Below are 20652 nucleotides of genomic sequence, written 5' to 3'. Positions count from 1 at the left end.
AGGGAAGAAATGTAAGCAGAATTCCAAATGAAGGGTGTCCCCAAATGTTGGGTTTAATTCTGAAGTTACATATATAATATATATATATTATATGTAAAATGTAATATATGTAATGTACATACATAATATATATGTAATGTCATATATATATGACACTATTGAATTATTTTCTCCATTTTCCTCTAGGGTCCTTTGTAAGCTCCTTCCTCCCTGCCCTTTCTAATGGTAGGGGTTAGTAGAATATAATGGGCACAGTGACATTTAATGGTTTCCTGTTAGAGATTGGTATTTGGTACAGTTCTTGACTACAACTGCAGAGCCCAAAAGATGGACAAGAGTTGGACATGCACCATTAGAAGGCACCCAAAGTACTGACAATAAACTTTAACCAAAAGCCCATAGTTATTGCCTGAGTTACCTGCTACTTCTTACCGAATAGGATATTGCTGACATTAATTTGTATCAGTTCCTGTTCGAACAATGGCTGAGAAAATTCTATATCTCTAACCACCATTCTTTTCTGAGCCAAACTTCCTGATTTTGTGAAAACTCCCTTCTTTGAAGTGCTTCGTCACATGAAGATCGTCCCAGTTGTCCCTATCTTTGGCAAATTCTTAATCTTGGGTTGGCAGCCCCTTACTCCCAGGAAAGTTTCCACAACCTCTCACCAATACCCAGCCACTGCATGATCAAGAGTGAAAATTAATTTTAAGTTCAGCCTATGAAAAATGTAATTAGCAAGGGGAATCTGCTGCCAAAATAAATTATGCCCCTCGTTTCCATAGGCAAATGGATTTTTTAAATTACCACTTTGCATTGCAATCTGTTTGTATAGATAATTAGAGCCAACAAGTATGCCATTCTAAGGCACTCCCCCATTTGCCATTCCTTTGCTGATTTTTCACCTATCTTCTTCAGATTTTCCTCTCATGGGTCATCTGCTCCTCATGGGTCATCAGCCCAGGAAAGCTGAAAGAACTAGGGGCCTTTCCTCTGATAAGTTCCTCTGATAAGTCCCCAGAGGCCATACGTAGCATTTGCTATTAAGCACATAAAGCCCTAGGAAAGTTCTGAGAAGGAGCCGACAGGTAGGACCATAGGGTGGCTTTTTTTTTCTTTCCTCAATATGATACTTGGAGAAAGGTGGTGGTTAAGTTCCACAGACGGGTTAGGAAACCAGAAGGGAAGGGAAGCAGAGCAGTTACACACACACACACACACACACACACACACACACAGTCTCTGAAAATTTTTGCTACTCTTAAATAAAAATACAGTTTATGTATACATGGAATACTGCCTGCATATCTAACTGCCAGACACTAACAAAAAAATAGTAGTTCTTGGGAAGGTCTGGGAAGGATGACTGTTACAATATGGCACACTCTGAAAAATTTAATTTTGGCAATGAATAGGGGGCCAGAAGTGCCCACTCTAAAACCGAAATCCTTTGTGACCTGGAAGAGATCACTAACCCTGTATGAGCCTCTTTTCCTTTATCTACAAGATGAGAATCTTATTTTAATTATTGGCTTCTTTAGTTTAGAATCTCGCAGACTGATAGGATGATTCCCCACATGCCAGCAGGTTAGCAGGGCATACCTTCAAGTTTAAAATAGATCAATGTAGAAGAACTTAAAGGAAATACTATTTTACATAACAAGCAAGGGAAAACATGAGACATGTTTTCATAAGAGTTGGTATGGGCTGAGAGTATAAAAAGATTTCCTTGATGTCTCTCTAAATGAGGATGAAAGGCTCATGTTGGGTGGTTAATGGAAATGTAGGTGGTTTGAGATCCCTTTGTCAGTGGGTCTTTTGATAGCCTTGTCACAAACAGATCACTGAGCTGGGCAAACCTTGGAAGGCAAATGAGTAGCATGTTAGCCTTGCTGATGCTCCCAGTGCTTTTCTTCTCTGCTATCCATAAATGTCCACTACTGAAGTGTCCACAGACTGTTGAAGAAGTCTTCCCCGCCCCACCCCTCACCCCATTTCCTAACTTTCTTCCTCTGGACGTGCTAAGAAACAGGGAAGTGCCTGCAGAGCAGAGAGCTGATGGGGGGAAAAAGTGATGAACGTGGCCTCTGGATATTTAACCCTTGATCTCTCCTTGTCGGGTTCAGGAAGCCATCTCCATACTCTCTTGAGTCTGCCACCTTCTGCCTATCAGCAAGTCCAGAATAAGCACCAATTGCATTCTGATACTGGAACTGCAGTTATAAAATATAAATAATTGGTCTTATTCCATTAAATATGAAAAATAGGTAAAAAGTCAAAAGCTAAATCTAGCTCAAGGTCAGTATGCAACCATATGACTTTCTGCATTGCAAGTATGAAATAAGAGTTTCTTGACATTCAGCTCAAGCCCCTGAGCAAATACACTGACGGCCTCTAATGTATGTGCCTAAGCAGAACCCCATTGCATTCAGTGCACAGTTCACATCATTATCATTGGCTGCCCAGATGACCAAAGGGAATGTATTTTAAAAGAGTGTTTCAGGGTCATTCCACCAAGGACCACAGCTGTCTTGAAATTGAGGCCAAGTCTACTGGCATAGTCAAATGGAAATTTGAGAAAAACAAATTTCCCTCAAATGAACAGAAATCTGCTGTCAGTTTTGCTGAGTTTGAATCCTGGTTCCACCACTTTGGCCATTACTTGTGTGTTTCTTCAGGAGGAGGAGGCTAACAATAGCACCTAGCCCCGTTCTGAGGATTTTGAGATCACAGGCATGAAGAGCTTAAACAGCACATCCTCCGTAGTATTTCAGAGTATGCCTTTTAAATTATGGTTCATACTGGTAACATTGTTGTTACTGCTGCCACTAGATTGAGAGGGAAGGGCCGTGAGTTTTAATCCCAGCGTTTCCACCTACAATATGTTGAAGGAAACTTGCTGGATCTCAGAATTCTCATTTGTAAAATACCGTGACTTATTCAGGTCTCTCTAGAGTTCTGCCGAATGCTACCCCATTCAGCATCTGGATATTTCAGCTGAAATATAAGGGGAATGTTTTTGACCTAAAAAATCGATATAAATATGTCACTGCTCTAGTTCACTAAGCATACATCATAGTCATCTTATGTTTCATCATAGAAAGAATAAAAGAAATCATTTTCTTAGAGAGTTACATTTCAGGAAAGGGTAGGGAGATCTAAGTATATTTCTTTCTTCTTATTAAAATAACTTGTGGCAGAAGTCACTGTCTCTGGAGGAATTATATTTCCTTTGACTTTAATTTTCCCTAACAGCTCTGTGTTACTGACTTTATGAGTATTAAAAGCCAAGGCTGTATCTTTAAAATCTTATGGAGAATTAGGTACACTGTAAATCCTCATTTTCAGGTCGGGGGTTATATTTCTGAAAATATGCTCTTGTTCTTATAATTAAAACTTGTGATACAGCCAAGTGATAGAGTAGGGAAAAGTGGAATGAAGAGAATATCTATGTATGTATATATACATCTATGTATGTGTGTGTGTATGTATATATATATATATATATACATACACACACCTATGTGTATGTATATATATACACACATCCACATATATGTGTATATATATACATATTTATGTATGTATATGTATATATGTGTATACACATGTGCATATATATGTATACACACACTCACACATACCCACATTTGTTACAGAATGAACCATCATTCTGAGGATTGTGAACAATCTATTTACTATAATAAATAAGAACTTACAGTATTTTCTTGTTGCTGCAGATAAAAGAAGCAAGTAAAAACCTGCAAGAGGATGAAGATACAATTGCAGATTCCACATTTCAGAACCACATCATAGGTAAACATTTACGTCTTGGTACATCTTTATGGGTGATACTTTCTGAATGTGACCTTCTTTCAGACACAGTGTGTTCCTATAGAGCATGTCTCATGCCAGCCTCTATGAGGACTGGGTCTTAACTTCTTTTTTAAAAATATTTTATTTATTTATTTATTTATTTATTTATTTAAGAGAGAGAGAGAGAGCGCACAGGGGGAAGGTCAGAGAGGGAGAGAGAGAGAATCTCAGGCAGACTCCACGCTGAGTGCGGAGCCCTACGTGGGGCTCCAGCTCAGAACCCTGAGGTCATGATCGGAGCCAAAACCAAGAGTCAGACGCTTAACTGACAGTACCACCCAGGCGCCCCTAGGACTGGGTCTTAACTTCTCACACATGGTTACTTTTATCTTCTCAGACACTTTAAGCTACCAAAAAATAAGTAGTTCAAACAGGACCTATAAAGAAAACATAGGTGTTTTCAAAGGAACACACTGCAAACTGATGAGAAGCGAGTCCTTGTCAATATGAAATGAGAATAATACTGAGTATAAAAATTTCTCTGGGGAAAACAATCAATTGTGAATCCATCTAGTTTCTCTAATTGTCTCAAGAAGCATTTTCACAACTACCATTGGTTAGACCTGAGGGATGGTATCTTTCTTAAATTGAATATTTTTTAATGGAATGTGTTTTACACACAGAACCAAGTAGATTTAGGTGCACCTGGCTTTGCCAAAACCTCACAACTTACTTTCTTCATCATTTCTGCGAGAACCCTGCCTGTCTCTGAAATAAGTTTGATTTGTCAGCTCTTTCTTAAAACTGTGCATCAGCCTAGATTGAAGGGACTCAGCTTCCCAACACAGAAAGACTTGCTGACCCTTTGCTGACCTGTTTTCAGCAGCCAGGAGGTAGCTGGTGACAGAGTGGTTGTCTGTGACTGTAATCCTTGTCAGGTGACGGAAGAGGTGATACCCTTAACTGTTCTGGGCCACTGTGGACGATTGCAGAATTCTTTTTTCCTCAGGCTCTCAGAAGAGCTGTGCATGGAAGCATGCTGATTATTTAGTGTTACACAAGATACCAAGGCGTGATGGAATAATTGCTACCACTCACATTCCGGTATAGCAGTTAATATTGAATCCCGCATTCGAGGGTATGACAGCCCCCCAGATTTTGGTTTCGGTGAGTGTCCCCGGCTCCTATGTCTTCAGCTGCCAGCTCGGAGCCCCTCAGTACTCTTAGAGCCGTGTTGGTACACTCTGGGCCTGCTTTTCTCACATACCCAGAAGTCTTCTGCAAACTCTAATTTACAGTTTATCTCAGAGAGTTATTGTACCCCCACAGCTTAATGAGACTGGCACACCATTATTCTTCTTTTCATTTGTAATTGAGGATACTAAAAATCTTAACAAACAGCTGAATGAGTGCAGTCTGAACAAGATTATTATTCCAAAAAGACATCCTTTATTATAGTTGTCAATGTAAAATGCTTAAATTGGTATCAGTTGTGTGTAGTTAGCTAATATGCAAGTTAAATACTGTTTAACAACCTTCAAACGTGACACTATGTGAAGCCCCGCTGAATCATCATTTTTTCCATAATGAGGTGTTCCTGGGCCTATGAAATAACATATATAAAGTTAGAGGCTGAATGTTTTTCCAAAGAAGTACAGTAATCTAACTATGCTTTAATAAATTTTTTTTTTTTTTTTAAAGATTTTATTTATTTATTTGAGAGAGAGGGAGAATGAGAGACAGAGAGCATGAGAGGGGGGAGGGTCAGAGGGAGAAGCAGGCTCCCTGCCAAGCAGGGAGCCCGATGCGGGACTCGATCCCGGGACTCCAGGATCATGACCTGAGCCGAAGGCAGTCGCTCAACCAACTGAGCCACCCAGGCGCCCTAACTATGCTTTAATAGACACGCAATTTTTTTAGATTTGCATTGTTCGACATGCTAGCTAGTAGCCATGGGTGACTATTTCAGGTTCAATTTAAATTAATTGAAACTATGTACAATTAAAAATTCAGTTCCTCCGTTTGCACTAGCCTCATTTCAAGTACTCAGTAGCCACGTATTCAGGGTGGTCTGTATGAACATTTCTGTCGTCACTCAAAGTTCTGTTGGAAAGTGCTCTTTTCGATTACTCTCATGGAAGTAAATTTGGACCATGTTTCTGACAGGGGGCTGACTTGGTCTGCGCGTAATGTAGATTTATCTCCTCAAACTAGGGAAGAATTGTATGATAAGCTGCTATTGGCTACAAGTAAAACAACAACAAGACGGACTAGCCGTTACACGTGAGTAATGAAGTCATTTAATCATCCTACACAATTAAAAATCTGGAGGAAAGTAAATACGAAAGAAGGCTAGCAGCTCAACGATGTCATCAAAAGCCCTGGCTTTTTGTCCTCATATCTGTTGCCTCTGGTTGCAGATTGATTCCCGCCACTCTAGGCATTCCATTTACATTCAAGGCACGAAGTATAAGGAAGAGTAAAAGCTCCTTCAGAATCCACCCCACAGACTCCCATCCTACACGTCATTAATGAGAACCAGATCATGAAACCAATCCTAGCTGCAAAGGATGCTGGGGCAGTCAGTATGTTGCTTCTATTTATTGCATGAGGTAGCAGAGAGAATGCGGTTGAGAATATTCCCTAGGTTAACCAGTCAACAAGATCACCACAACCAGCCTTCTAAAAGCTGCATCCATTTCAAGACTGAATGAGACTCAATAGATCAAGTGGTTATTTCTCTTTATTCCAGAAGAATGACTGAGAATATATATTTAGCACCCTGATAAACCAATATTCTTCATTTTGTCTAAACTAAGTGTTGTCACATAGCCTCACAATATTACATAACCATAGAAAGTTTTTTCACTCACAGCAACTGAGCAAATCCAAATATTTTATGCTTCTAACCAAATACCAGCTAATGTCTTTGACAAAAAAGAATAATCAGAACATTTGTGAACCCGAATGTTTGTATTTCTGTAGTTAAGGATAATCACGTTGGCTTAATCAAAATGTTATGAGTTGATTACAAGACAGATATTGTTAACTAAGCCTGCTCTGTATTGAAATTCAAGATTCATGAATTAAATAAAATAATACAACTAGATTTTTTCTTTAAAATCACCCTAAGAAATGTCAGACTTCCATGTTAATAAGCAACAAGAAAATGACTATTAGCCTGGCCTAATAGAAATGTTAACACAAATGATCACAAACCCCATATTTCTAATTGTTCTTTCCTGCTATTTAACTGTAATAGGTTCACCCTACTATGTATTATATTAATTATCTAATAGGATTAAATGATCAGTGGGAATTCAAATAACACTTTCATATTAAAAACACCGGCCAGTGATAGCATCAAAAATAATCGTCTAAGTGTAGGCAGAGGATCCGGAAATTCCTATAAAGTGGAGAAAATGTCTTTTAAGGAGTTTGAGGAAGAAACCAAGCAGAATTGAATGATATACAAGAAAACAAGGATTCATGGTAGACTCTAGTGAAGTGAAGGATGCATGTTATTTGCTCCAAATTTTAAAGAGGTACAAAGAACGATCTGTCCAATAGCCCAATGGGCAAATACCCCAGTGCCCCATTGCAGCATGAAATCTGTTTACTCTCGCCTATTGGCTGGGTGTCTTCTTAGTCTCTTCTAAAGGAACCCTTCTGGCTCCTATCACCAGGGGAGAGCATGACAAAGGGCATGGTCTAGCCCTGAATCTGGCTTTCTTTGGGGAGCTCTGTGGAGTTGCATTGGTACTCCCCTACCCACCTCAGGAATTGCCTCCAAGGGATGTTTCTGTGGTCCTCCTTTTTCCATTTTTCCCCAAACTGGTCTTAGCTAGCAGCTAATATATTATGCAGGAAGATAGTAGGTGCTCAATAAGGAACCCCCTTTGACTTAATTATTAGACCATATACCAGTTTATTTCCATTTTCCCGAGGCATTTCATTTTCTTATTCCCTGTTCTCTCCTAGACTCTAGCTAGCTAATCTGGTAAACTAACTCATGTTGGTGGAGCAGTAGATTAAGAGGGTATTTTTTCAGGTCACATATTTGCATTATAACAAAGACTCAAGAAAAGTTTTACTTCTAGTTAAGAGGAACTCTTGAAACTTTTATTCAAGTTTTAGGCACTCAAATCACTGGTTTGAGCAAATTATAGGGTGAGGAAGAAAGGACAGAATCAACCTGCCTTCAGACACTGAATAGCACAAGAAGCAGTGCTAGGGAGGAAAAGTTATTTTGTCATATAACCCCGCTTTTGAAAGATAGCCTGCCTGAAAGCTAAGAAGTGGGGCAAAGCTGGGTTGAGCCAGGTAGAGGAGATTCACAGAACCAGCTACAATCACCATTTCACATAAATGTAATACATAGACCTTGTTCTCCTAACCTTTTTACACCCAACCATAAAACACCGAAGCCACATAGTATTGTGCCCAGTCTGGAGTTTGATAGAGGCAGAAGGGATAAAAGAGTCACATGCCACAAAGCTACTATTGTGACAGAATCTATATATCAGATTCCAGTGAAGGTCAATGAATGCAGCAGCTTCTTCACCCAACAGAGGAGAGAAGTCTTAGTATGATGACAAAATGTCTCTGGCTGTGGTTCTTAGGGCAGAAAGAGAAGGTCTCACAGACTCTTGATTCAAGAACCTCAGTTACATAGAGAGTAAGAACCAACACCTGGATAGTTTATCTCATCTGAATGGAAGGAGCTCTAAAACCTACTTTATTGTATTAATATTAATGACCTAATATAATATGGTCAGCAATTGTTATCCATATAGACTATACAGTTTGAATTATCCAGACCACAATTATTTTAAATCCAAGACAGGATTTCTATAGTTATTAGTACCAGTAGGGTTAGGTTCAGATGGAAGTGAATGAAACCCCAAAGTACAGTGGTTGAAATACAGGACAGAAATTTCTTATTGTCACGTAGGACAGTCCAGGGGAAGGTGATCCAGGCTGATAGGACAGGACCGGGCTCTTACTATCTTGTCCCTCTGGTTCGTATGTTTTCCATTCCCATGGTCACTTCATTGTTCAAGATGGCTATTAAAAAACCATCCACGTTCTAACCAGCAGGAAGAAGTGATAAGGAAGGATATGGTTCATCCCTTTATGAACACTTCCTAACAGTTGACCCATCCCTTCTGCCATTGGCCAGTACTTAGTACATAGAATGGGAAATGTGCCAGGCAGGAGGCCATATGTCCGGAAAAAAACAAAAACCAAACCACCACGAGGTTCTCTGGAAGAAAGGGAGAATGACTTTCAGAGGACATGTACCAATGTTAGCTGGCAGCCCACCCTCTACCATGGCTACCTCCTTGGTATAAACACACAAATTTTCACCACCATTTAAGAAAACCGCAGGAAATAAATTAGAACTGTTTTCGGAAAAGATAGAATTAATTCTAATGATTGATGCCTAGTTTTTGTCTTGCATGACTTGAATGACCACTTCCTATTAGCATAGTTTACCTTGAGTAACTTTTTGAGAAAATGTACTGAACTTGAACTAGTTTGCCACCACCATATTTATGAGTAATGTATACTTGGTCACCCACAAAGTATATAGAGGTTCAAATAAATCTTCTGTGGAATACAATGCATCTAGAATTTTCCTTTCTCTAGAATGAAAACCAAGAGGGTACCAGGGCTTCTACTATTGTAGCTGCCAATCAGTGAAAGTTCTTGATAATTATCTATCTTATTTCAAGAATATTACCAATTTCCCCCACTGAGAAAATGTGGAAAAAAAATAGAAATTTAATGTATATGGAATGACATTCATACTAAAAATAAAATTAAAGCATATCTCAGAAACTTGATCAGAATTTTACAGCTTTCTGAGTAGAAGGCTATTTAAGTCAAATGTCATATTTTGAATTGTGTACTGACATGCTTAGGCTCAATTGTAGAAAGGGTGAGCTATTGATGAAAACAAAATGAGAGTGGGACTAAATAATGTTCCGTTGACTACTAACAGACCGGCACTGAATGGGAAACTACTTAGATAATAATGCCTATGGATAAAGAATAGGATGAAGTAGTTTACATAATTTGGATTTCATATTAATACTTCCCAGGATGATGCTATTTCTACATTTCCAAACATACAAAATGACATCTAAGAGGTACTATAAAGTAATAGCCTGGGAAAGGAAACTTCACGTGACTACATGGAGTTCTCTCGTTTATAACTCCAAGTGACAAACTCCAAAGGGGAAGCTTTGCATCTGGAAGCCTGAAATATAAATTGCACCTGTCATGAAATAGATCCATGGAAATAGGACCATGTGGTTTCTTCTGACCAAGGACTGGAAATAGTAATAATTAATTTTCATCCACTGAATATCCATTATGTGGGAAGCCCTGTGCTTGGAACATCACATGTCATACATGTCATCCTCCTTATTTGTTCATTCCTTTGTGGCTGGTTCTCTGTTTTTGTCATCTATCAACTTTCTCTTTATACATACTTTCCTCTAATTACCAGAGATAGTCACTAGATAAATCTTTGGTAGAGACTTCTCTTTGTGAGCATACTAAAGCCTAGTCTATGACTCCCTTCCTCTGTTTTTGTTTTGTTTTGTTTTGTTTTCTCTAGTATTTGCTCCTATAGTTTGCACCAGGGAACTGAGTTCTATTTAGGTCAACAAGCCTATATTGAGCATCTTCTACAAGCCACGACCTGTGTTAAATACTGGAGATACGGGATGAATAAGACACAGTACCTGGACTCTGTGAACTGCAGTCTAAGAGGGAGATAGAAAAGCAAACAGATAATTCTGATACAATGTGATCACAGATAAGTTAGAGGCACACTCTGCATACATGTGAGTGTATGGAATAGGTGTGGAGTCCAGCTTTGGTAAAGCCCGGAATATTGGTTTTCATTTGTAAGGAAAAGACAAGAATGAGAGAATAAGGTATTGAAGTTAAAGAGAATTTTCCATTTATACCAATGGTTCCCAAACTTTGCTACACATTAGAATCCCCCCGGGAAGACTTTAAATACGCTGATGCTCAGGTCACACCCCATAACAAATCACAAGCTCTTGGGATAGGAGCCATGCATTAATATCTTTTTAAAGATCCCCAGGTGATTCTAGTGGGCAGTAAAGTTTGGGAACCACTGTCCTAAGTGTTAAGATTTCATCGGCAAAGGGGACAGGGAGATGTCTTTCAATTCAAGGGCAAGAGCATAAGCAAAAGAGATAGGAATGTGGCATACTGCAGGGGAGAGGAGTCAGCAGAAGACCTGCTTGGCTAGAGCTTGGCTGGAGTAGAGAGTAATTTTTGAAGATGAGGTACAGACAGAGTTGGTTTTGTGGAGACCATGAAAGCCAGGCTTAGATGTTTGAACTTTAGCCTACAGAAGTAATACACAGACTGTGGAGATTTTTTAAAGGAAGACTAACCTGATAAAAAGTGGCGGCTATGCAATCACTATGATGCTCACATTCCAACTTTTCAAATCAAAACACATTTTTATTTTCTCTCATTTAGCCTTGGACCAAGCAAATGCACTATAGTCAAATGCACCATATTGTTTCCTCCTGTGATGTGCTGTGATGAATAGAATCATGTATTTACATGAAAGGGTGGACATCCAGGAATACGTAAGGGTTGCCAAAGGGCTCTCTGCCCCAAAAGATCTCTCCTGATAGCCTATTAGAATGTATCTGAATTTCCTACCTATTGGTAATTCCTTTGGGTAAAGGTGCTCAAGTTACTTGTTATACTACACCTGGTCTCTGGAAAGGGCAGACATTGAGTATCACTGACTGATAGCAGCAGTGCATTTCTCAGCTGGGTACCAGCAAGACCCTAAAGGGATGAGTCATCAAGCTGGTACGTTCTCCTTCCAGGGAACTGAAAAGCAGAAGGAATGATTTGACATTTAGGAAAGGTGAGAGTGATATTCCTCAGATGGGGAAGCTCAGCTGCTAGGGGCAGAGGCAGACATGAAACCCTAGGGGCTGGCATGAATTAACCCAAGTACTAGAAGGGGACAGGGCTCACTGAATAAGCAGTGGTGGACACATTAAATAATTTTTGCCTTTTTTCCCACCTTTTTTGAAGGCCTATTGCTCTATAGCACAAAGGTGGAGAATCTGAAATAGCTGTACAGTGACTTCTTTTTGTACAGTTCCCTCGATTTCTCAGAAGGCAGTTAATTCACTTAAAGTAAACATAAGAATGTGTGTGTAACTTATGGCATAGTAAGGAATAGGTAGGGGTCAAAACAAAGGCAAAGAACAGAGTGCCTCAGCCCCAGAAAGCTGCCCAAATGTGACAGAAAATTCTGAAAGAAGTAAGACGATGATATATATTACCTTAATATCTACCATTTATTAAAAGCTTTCTAAATGCTGGGCACTGGCCAGAGTGTTTTATGTATGTTGCCTTGTTTTATCTTTACGTCAACCCCACAAGTTATGTACTAAGGTCATCCTTTGCAGGTAGGGAAGAGGATGTCCTGAAAAGTTACATACTTTGCTCAGCAACATGACTGGTATGGAGTGGAGCCAACATCCAAACCCAGCCTAGTCCATAGCTGTGAATTAAATAAACCCCTGAGAATGCTAAATGATGGCCAGGTACTTTTTTGGTCACCTTGCAGTCACCACAGTTCAAGAATCCGTTTAGTGGATTGCTTGGTCAGGGGTTGCAAACTCAAATAAGCCCCTGGGTCCAAGAGTGAGACAGGCCCAGACTTGACATACGCAAGCATATATTACATGAGTGAGGAATGGAGAGAATATGACCCACCCTGGGGGAGTAGCTACTTGTCAATTCCAGTTGTCACTGTAGAAGGCTGGCCCTATGTAACCAAGTCTCCATTTTTCACCAGAAGCCAAAAAGTATTAGATTTTTTATGTGACATATGATACATTTTAAAATGTGGGCTCAGTTGTAAAAAGCTAATCTTCAGAGACTTTCCTTTATCTGGCAATATTTCAAATTAGAATTTCAAAGTCCTTTCCCAGAACTTTACATCTAAAAGTATAGAATATAATATAAAAATACACATATTTTTCTTAAAAGCATGGTTGAGCTGCCTACAAGGAATGTGTCAGAGGCATGGACAGCAAGAGAGCTTGATTTCCTGGGGGCGGGGGGGAGGGGGCACAGAGTGCTATGAGTAGCACTTTCCCACTTTCCCATGGCCTATGTACTAGTCTCGATGACCTAGGGCTAGGGTGACCAGCTGTCTTAGTTTGCCTGGACATTCTTGGTGTTAACACTGAAAGTCCCTGAGACCTGGAGGTCCTGGAACAGTTGTCACCTTCCCTGGAGCCTGGTGTTAAGGAGCTTAACTGTTGACATAATGAAAGCCTAGGGCCTCAGGTTGAGATGTTAGATCAAACACATCCCTTCCCCACCAGCATCAAGCTGGATTCCCAAGAGCAGTGGCAATAAACCCAGAGGAAGATTGCCAAACCCAGAGGAAGACTGCAAGCATAAGCTCCTAACGCAGCCTCAACTCAGTCTGAACTCTAGCTGAAGAAAGGGGAAAAAAAAAGAAAAAGAAAAAAAGTCTCTTCTGAAGATTCTAAATCCTTAGCTCACATTTCTGTGGATCAAGGCACTAATTCAGTCTCTGTGTCCCTTAAATCCCCCAAGCTTGAATTTTTTTTTAAATGTTCTGAGTTGTGCTTTTAAATACTCCAGAGAAGAAACTGGAAGAGGGAATAGTTGAAACATGAATGGCAGAATATTAAAATCTTTTGAGCTGGGCAATCCCACTGTTTGAGAATATTTGAAATTTATCATAATGAAAAGTTTTAAATAATGCAGACTCAAGTTGATAGTGCTTGCAGGAATATGGCAGAACTCAACTCAAATCCTCTCTTGATGTGGCCACTCTGAACTTTACACACAGATAAAGTTCCAAGGAAGATTAACTCACAATAGAAAATCACTAAAAAGAGGAAACAACGACTTCATTAGCAAGTGGCAGGGGGAAAAAAAGGCAAGTTATAGAATAAGTCCTGCAAAGACTGCAGAATTGGGAATTATCCAGTAGAGAATATAAAATAAAAATATTTAATGTATTTAAAGTAAACACAAGTGGAAATGAACACTAACAAAGGAACAAACAAATGAACAGTCTGATACCAAAAAAGAATACAACAGAACTTCAGGGAGTTTGTTCCTTTGTTAGTGTTCATTTCCACTTGTGTTTACTTTAAACAATTAAAAACTGTTAGTACTGATTACCACTGATGAGAGCATTATTTAACGAAAAGACAGTTGAACAATTACAGAAAATGTGTCACAGAGAATCAAGGGGGCAGATTAATGAAAGAGAGGGTGAAATAATTAAGTAAGAGGTGATAAAATCCACATGTATCTAATTGTACCTGAGGAAGGGAGTGGAATGAATAGGGTAAACATAATATTAAAAGAATTAATGACTAAAAATTTGCAAAATTAAAGAAAGTTACCAATCCTCAGTTTCAGGAAGCCAAATTAGTTCCAAGCAAGATAAATAAAAGGAAATCTACACATTAGGATAGTGATTTTATTTCCTTTGGATATATACCCAGAGGTGGGATTGCTGGATTGTAGGATACCTCTATTTGGAAATAAAATCACTATCTAAAAGAGATACCTGCACATCCACATTCATTGCCACATTCTTCCCAATAGCCAAGATACAGAAATAATCTAAGTGCCTATCAACAGATGAACAGATAAAGAAATTGTGGTATGTACGTATGTATGTGTGTGTGTGTGTGTGTGTGTGCGCATATATACACATATATATATATTGTCTTTATTCATTTTATTTGTATAGTTTTACCACACTGTAGCTTACACATTATACAAACAGAACCATACTGTAAGTATTCTATTGCATTTGGCATTTTTAATCAACATTATTTCTGTGATGAACCTATGATGGTACATGCAACTGCTATCCATTAATTTTCACTGCTGTATAGTATTCCATAGCATAAATATATCAAAATTTAGCCTTTCTACTGTTGATGAACATTTGGGTTGGTTTCCACTTTTTGCTATTATGACAATGTTGCTATGGTCACTATGGCATATAGTCCCTGATATACTTACCAGGAGTTTTTGAATGGCCATGTCTTTTAAACTTTTTTGACTAGCATCCACAGTGATAAATGTTTACATCATAAACCAATACAACTCTGGAGATGTGCCTAGACATAAATGTAATGAAAATGTCATAATTTTTTTTTTTACTACAAAAACAAAAATAACATAGAAAGTTGATGCGTAACATGAAATTCAACAGCAATATGGTTTCCCTTTGGTGAGGTAGTAACAGGAGAAGGATATAACCAAAGAGGAGCACAAGAGTGGCTTAAAAACACGCTTATGTTATTAAGGTGGGTTATGGGTGTTCTTTCATGGTGATTATTTAAATGAATTTATTTGTAGTATACACTCCTGTATTTATAGTGTGTTTCACAATTTTTTTAAAAAAAGATAAAAATTAAAGTACCATCCAAAGTAAAACACAAATATATTTTGGCAATATATAGTCTCTGTGGGCTGAATGGGCCATCCTGCTTATCCTTCTGATCTATGCCATACATCCCTCACCCTGCTCCATTCCCACCTACCATTTGGCTGGCCCATTGGCATTTCCAGAAGAGAGACTGGCCAGGAGAAAAAGGAGAGGGGAGGAAGGGAAAGCAGCCCTGACCACCCATATAGAGTTACCCATCATCAATTCTGAAGCACATCAGGTGTCAGAGGAGTAAGTTAGAAACAGAGATTGTGGGCAACTCTTAAAGTTGTATCTTTACCTCCTCCATGTTACCACAGATAATTCTGAGTTGGCCACATGTTATGAATCGGCTCAACTGTCTGTGCCTTAAGTGTTGTTAAAGCCAGCAGTTCTAAACTATTCGCATGAAGGGAATGAAAAACTAGTGACTGAGAAGTAACAGTGATTTGAGAGGAAGGACGAAGGAAGGGAGGAAGGGAGGGAGGGAAGGAGGAAGAAAAAAAGGAGGGAAGGAAGGAGGGAGAAAAAAAGAAGGAAAGAAGAAGGAAGGAAGGAAAAGCTTGCCAGGGAGGAGCCTGTAGCTTTTCAGAACCTTGGAAGGCACTGTCCCTCTTGTAAGAGCTCAATCTTATATACCTAATGAAAAACTGCCTCAAATTAAGGTTATCAGCACACTCAGTCCACCAGGAATCCCAGTGATACGTTCATTAAGTCTGGCACATTGGAGCAAGTATTTTAGCACGAAGGAGGTGTAGAGTGCCAGAATGATAGATCAGGTGAGGGCTATGGCACACTGTAGAGGTGAAAATTGAGCTGTGTGTTGAAATATGCAACTAAGGAAGAAAGGAGGAAACATGATCTTGGAAACAGGGTGCTCTTGAACAAATCCATATTCAAGAGACATCCTAGAGAAGAGAACAAGATGTAGAGAAAGGAAAGCATCTCAGTGAATCTGTTAAACATGGAGCATTTTGGAGCACTTTTTAATGAGTCATACATATGCAAGTAGGGCTTAAGTGTTTGAAAGAGAAGCCCCCATTTGTGAAAACAGTAGTGCCTGAGAAAATAACTTACCAATGTCAGTGTTAATTTCTTCCATCAGCCCATTGATAGAATTTGAGAAGAGTCATTTAGCAATCATCTTATCAGCAGTCCAGTACCTCTCCACTCACTTTGCACAGGATCAGATAAAAGGATGATGTTTGCTTTATCTTCGGTTTGCCACCCTGGCATGGCTAAAAGCTTTTCCGGAAGGGAGAAGAACAAACTGAGAGGTTACCAGGTATGAAACACTGTCACAGCCAAACCAGCAGCACTGAATCAATTTCCAATATGTTTCTTCTGTAGCTAAAACCTATACTCTGGAAATGTTACTGTTTGATTATAAAAGCAGGAGGAATTTGAAGAGAGACTTTCATGCCACCTTGATAAACAGTCTCTGTCTGTAACTCGATTGTGTCAACTCCCAAACAGAGGGGAAATATGCTTTAAGGTGACTTTCTGCCCATTTGAAACTCAGCCCTGTGTTCTGCCTTCAGAGCCCATTTGGAAGGAATCCTATGTGTGTAAGAACACATTTGGAGTGGGCATCGTCTGTCCTGCTTCTGCATGAATGGATTGCATTTCCAAGGGTGTTATTTCTCCTCACCACTGACCCAGTCACTGGAATGTTTCCCTGATGGCAAAAGTATTTGTGTATAATTTGGCTTCAAGACAGGTCTCTTTCCTATGTAACTCATAATTTAAAAAAATAAAAGCACTTCTAGGATGCTGGGTTACAATTGACTCCAATTTTAAAAGAAGAAAAGTGGCAAGGAAGAGGCAGTGACCTGAGGAATGAATGAAACCAGGGTCCAAAGCCCAGTTTGGGATTTTATGACTTAGTACAAAATGCTGCATCTCTCTGTTTCCTCAATCATCAGATGAATGACTTATTTTAGATATTCTCTAATGTTTTTGCTTTTGTTGTTGTTGTTGTTGTTCCTGGCCCAACTTCTAATACTCTTTGAGGGAGTGGAGGTATCCCTGAATTTCAAGATGCCTGTCCACGTCAAGTTCCCACTTCTCGTGAATCTGTGGGAAGACGGGGTTTCAATCATGGGATCTGAGTAAACTAGAAATTGGCAAAATGTATTAAACGATTTCTGGGCCAGACTTAGTCATCATCTGTCACAATAGCATCACCACCATGCATTTACCTAAAGTTTTGCATTTTTTTAGAGTGCTTCCTTGGATCCCCTCCACAATCTCCCAGCCAAGGGTTTGCAGTCACATAGACCTATGCTCCAGATTCCATGATTCCGCTTTGCCGCCTAACAGATGCTGTGATCTTGATCAAGCTCCTGAATCTCTCTAAGCCTCCATTCTGCCATCTGCCAAATGGAGATAACAGAAAGACTTACCTTGAGGTGTTGTGATGAGCATGAAATGAGTGTTTTTGCAGATGAGTGCTTGACAGCTATCCCAGGAACTAGCAAGGACTCAATTGTTGGTCTTCATTGTTAGTGTGGTTATTATTAAGATGGGTATGGGTAAAGTATAGGTAGCTATGGATATCATCTTTCTTCTTTTTTTTTTTTTTTAAAGTTGTACTCATGGCTATGATTTATTACAGTGAAGGATACAAAACAAAATCAGCAAAGGGAAACGTCACATGGGGCAGCATCAGGAGGTAATGAGGCACAGGCTTCCAGTGGGGTCACACACAACATGCTAGATTCCCCCCGGCAACAAGTTATGACAACACATGTGAAATGTTATCTACCTGAGAAGCTCATTAGAGACTCAGGGCCCAGGGTTTTATTGGGGGCTAGTCACACAGGTACCATCTTGCCTAGTGCACGTTAAAATCCCGTATTCCCCAAAGGAAAGCATGTGTTCAGCCTAAACCACATTGTTTATATGAACAATTTAGGCCACAGTGAGCCACTCTTCTCAGTTAGGGTGGTGTGAGCCCTCTTGAAATCCAAGTTCCCAGGTGCTAGTGAAGGGCCAGCCTTGCAATCAGGCCTTGCTAAAGGTAAGCCTTTGCAGACCTGCTATGCTAACTCTTTTCTTCACAATCTGTCACCTTGGCTCTTGTCTGAAACATCTTTACAGCAAAATTACTACCAGTAGGACGCCATACAGCAGTATGAGACTAAACTGTTGACTTCAGTAACTCAGAGGTTCTCAAGTAAGTTGAAGCTGACCTGAATGCCTCCATCTAGGGCTGAGATACGGTCACGGTAGTCACTGATAGTGTCATTCCCATGGACAGTCCATGGTACTTTTGGACACACACAAAGACTTTACAATCGTTAAGGTACTCCAGACAGGACAAACATTAGTCAGATGTATGGGTTAATGGGCCCCGAATATGGCTGCCCACCATGGAGCTTCTAACCCTATGATTGCCAATCTAGTCAGAAATAATTCAGGTTAGTCCTTGGTTTCAGAGACACTGCCTTCAGCTCCAAACAGCTCTACTTGTCCATGGCATCAGCATCATCATCAATGTCATGAGTATAGATGACATTCATAAGTGTCCTGTGTGGAAAATACAGGAGCAGGGCCACCTTCACTGACTTGTGATTGATGCTGTCAGCTATGACCATGGGCACAGCAGTTTGAACTCAAGGTCCTCGCAGCAGCTTGGAAAGGTAGCCTGGGGAGTTTTCATTCAGGAAAGAGGGAAAACGTCTGAAAAAAAAGATAATTCCCTTCCCACCTCACCCCCACATCTCCCCCAGGCATTGGGGTTTGCTTCCCCCCATTGGTACAAAGTCAGTGTGCTGCAGTTAGTAATCAAACTTTACCTTTTTCTCATCTATAAATTCTTACCAAGATTTTTTGTCTAGACTGTTTGTATGTAAGAGGGACAAAAGAATTTTCACCAAAAAATATTTTTATACAAATTATTCAGAAAGAGGCATCATGTTCAGGACAAACTCTTGAATTTTAAAACGTTTTCAAAATGGGTTTATATAACCTCTTACCCACTTTGTCCTGATTATTTATGCAGTAAGCAGCCTAAAAAGCCTAGCCCAGATTTCTGGGGACAGCTGCATTTAACCCTCAAACTGCACTAAAGTCTGTGTACCAAGAGAAAGGTGAGAGAAGTAGTCAGGGTATCTGTCCATTGTTGCAAAACAATTAATCTGGATATCCTCTTTCTGAACAGTGAAGAAAGTGAGTCACAGTGAGGTTTTCTGTCTATAATTCACCACACGGTAGTGACGGGATTCATACTGAAAACTAATATGATTTAAGGAGGATTGGATTTGGTCATAGAAGTTCCCGGATGTACATCTCACACATGGAGAGAAAGGCCTAAGATGGCTTTCTGTTGCTCCAGCAAGTTCTCAAGTACTGCATGCCCCACATGCTGCCAGTGGACCTAATGCACAACCACCAGTCATGTGCGGTGTCCCACCCGAGCCTCTTCCTCTCCCTGGGTCCTCATGCACTGGTTGTACATTTGATAAATTCCAGTGTGTCAGAAGGGCTAATGGGCAAACCTAGAGCTTCTCCACTGGGAGGGGTGAGGCAGTTTCATTTTCTGGTACTCAAACTTCAGGGCACAGCCATAAACCAAGTTCCGTCAGTTACTAATGATTTATGAGGCACTGACTCCGTTCCAGACACCATGCTGGACAAACATAGACACTGCGCAGGCTTTGCATTTGGTAAGCTCAGCCGATCTGATTCGGAACCAGGAGCCTTAGTCACATCTCTTTCTTAAAACTTCCATTGAAGATTGAATCATCCAATATGTTCCTCGTAGGTCAATTTCCCCGACCCTTTTTTAAGAAATTACGTTGGACATTACCGAAAGAAACTTGATGGCTGTAGATAATCCTGTCATTGTAAATAATCAAGAACTTATATGCCTTAGTAGTTCCTAAATTATGTGAACTTACTCTTCTTGACATACTGGCAAAGACAAATAATTTCTTTAAAACAGAGGGTGTGCAGAGCCACTGTTTAAATGCCAGCTCTGCTGCTAGTTACTGGCCTACTTCTTCAGGGAGATATTTGCATGCTGGATTCACCTGGGCACTTGGCCTGTGATGCAGAGAAGTCGGGAAGCTTAGAGGGGCATTACTTCCTTATAAAACGTCCCCAGGTATTACAATATGGGGTGGCAATGCCCGCTTATATGATCACTACATTACTTTTAGTAAGGTTTACGCCCGTGTGCATTGTTGTTTTATTTTTAAAAACTAGTAAGATGGCTTTTGTTAATTCTTTATAGTGTTTTTCAGGATTCCAGTGATAGTTGCAACAGTTTAGTTTGGGGGTCTCCCAGAAGAAGGCCCTGTGAAAAGGATTTAAGG

The 20652-nt window shown here is 39.8% G+C and overlaps 1 protein-coding gene across 6 annotated transcripts in view; it reads left to right on the top strand.

Moving 5' to 3' along the window:
• Positions 1 to 20652, top strand: part of NCKAP5 (NCK associated protein 5) — a 973576-nt gene that overhangs the window by 875128 nt on the left and 77796 nt on the right. For all 6 annotated transcript variants that reach the window (XR_013447087.1, XM_078070693.1, XM_078070694.1 and 3 more), the window contains one exon: positions 3741 to 3816. Coding sequence is in view for 5 of the 6 variants with exons in the window: in XM_078070693.1 (XP_077926819.1) it covers positions 3741 to 3816 (76 nt within the window). In the remaining variant the exon portion in view is untranslated. The remainder of the gene's footprint in view (positions 1 to 3740; positions 3817 to 20652) is intronic.

This window comes from Halichoerus grypus, chromosome 4 (assembly GCF_964656455.1).
Source record: "Halichoerus grypus chromosome 4, mHalGry1.hap1.1, whole genome shotgun sequence".
Lineage (NCBI taxonomy): Eukaryota > Metazoa > Chordata > Mammalia > Carnivora > Phocidae > Halichoerus > Halichoerus grypus.
Note: the sequence above shows the minus strand (reverse complement) of the source record. Positions and strands in the feature narration are given on the sequence as shown.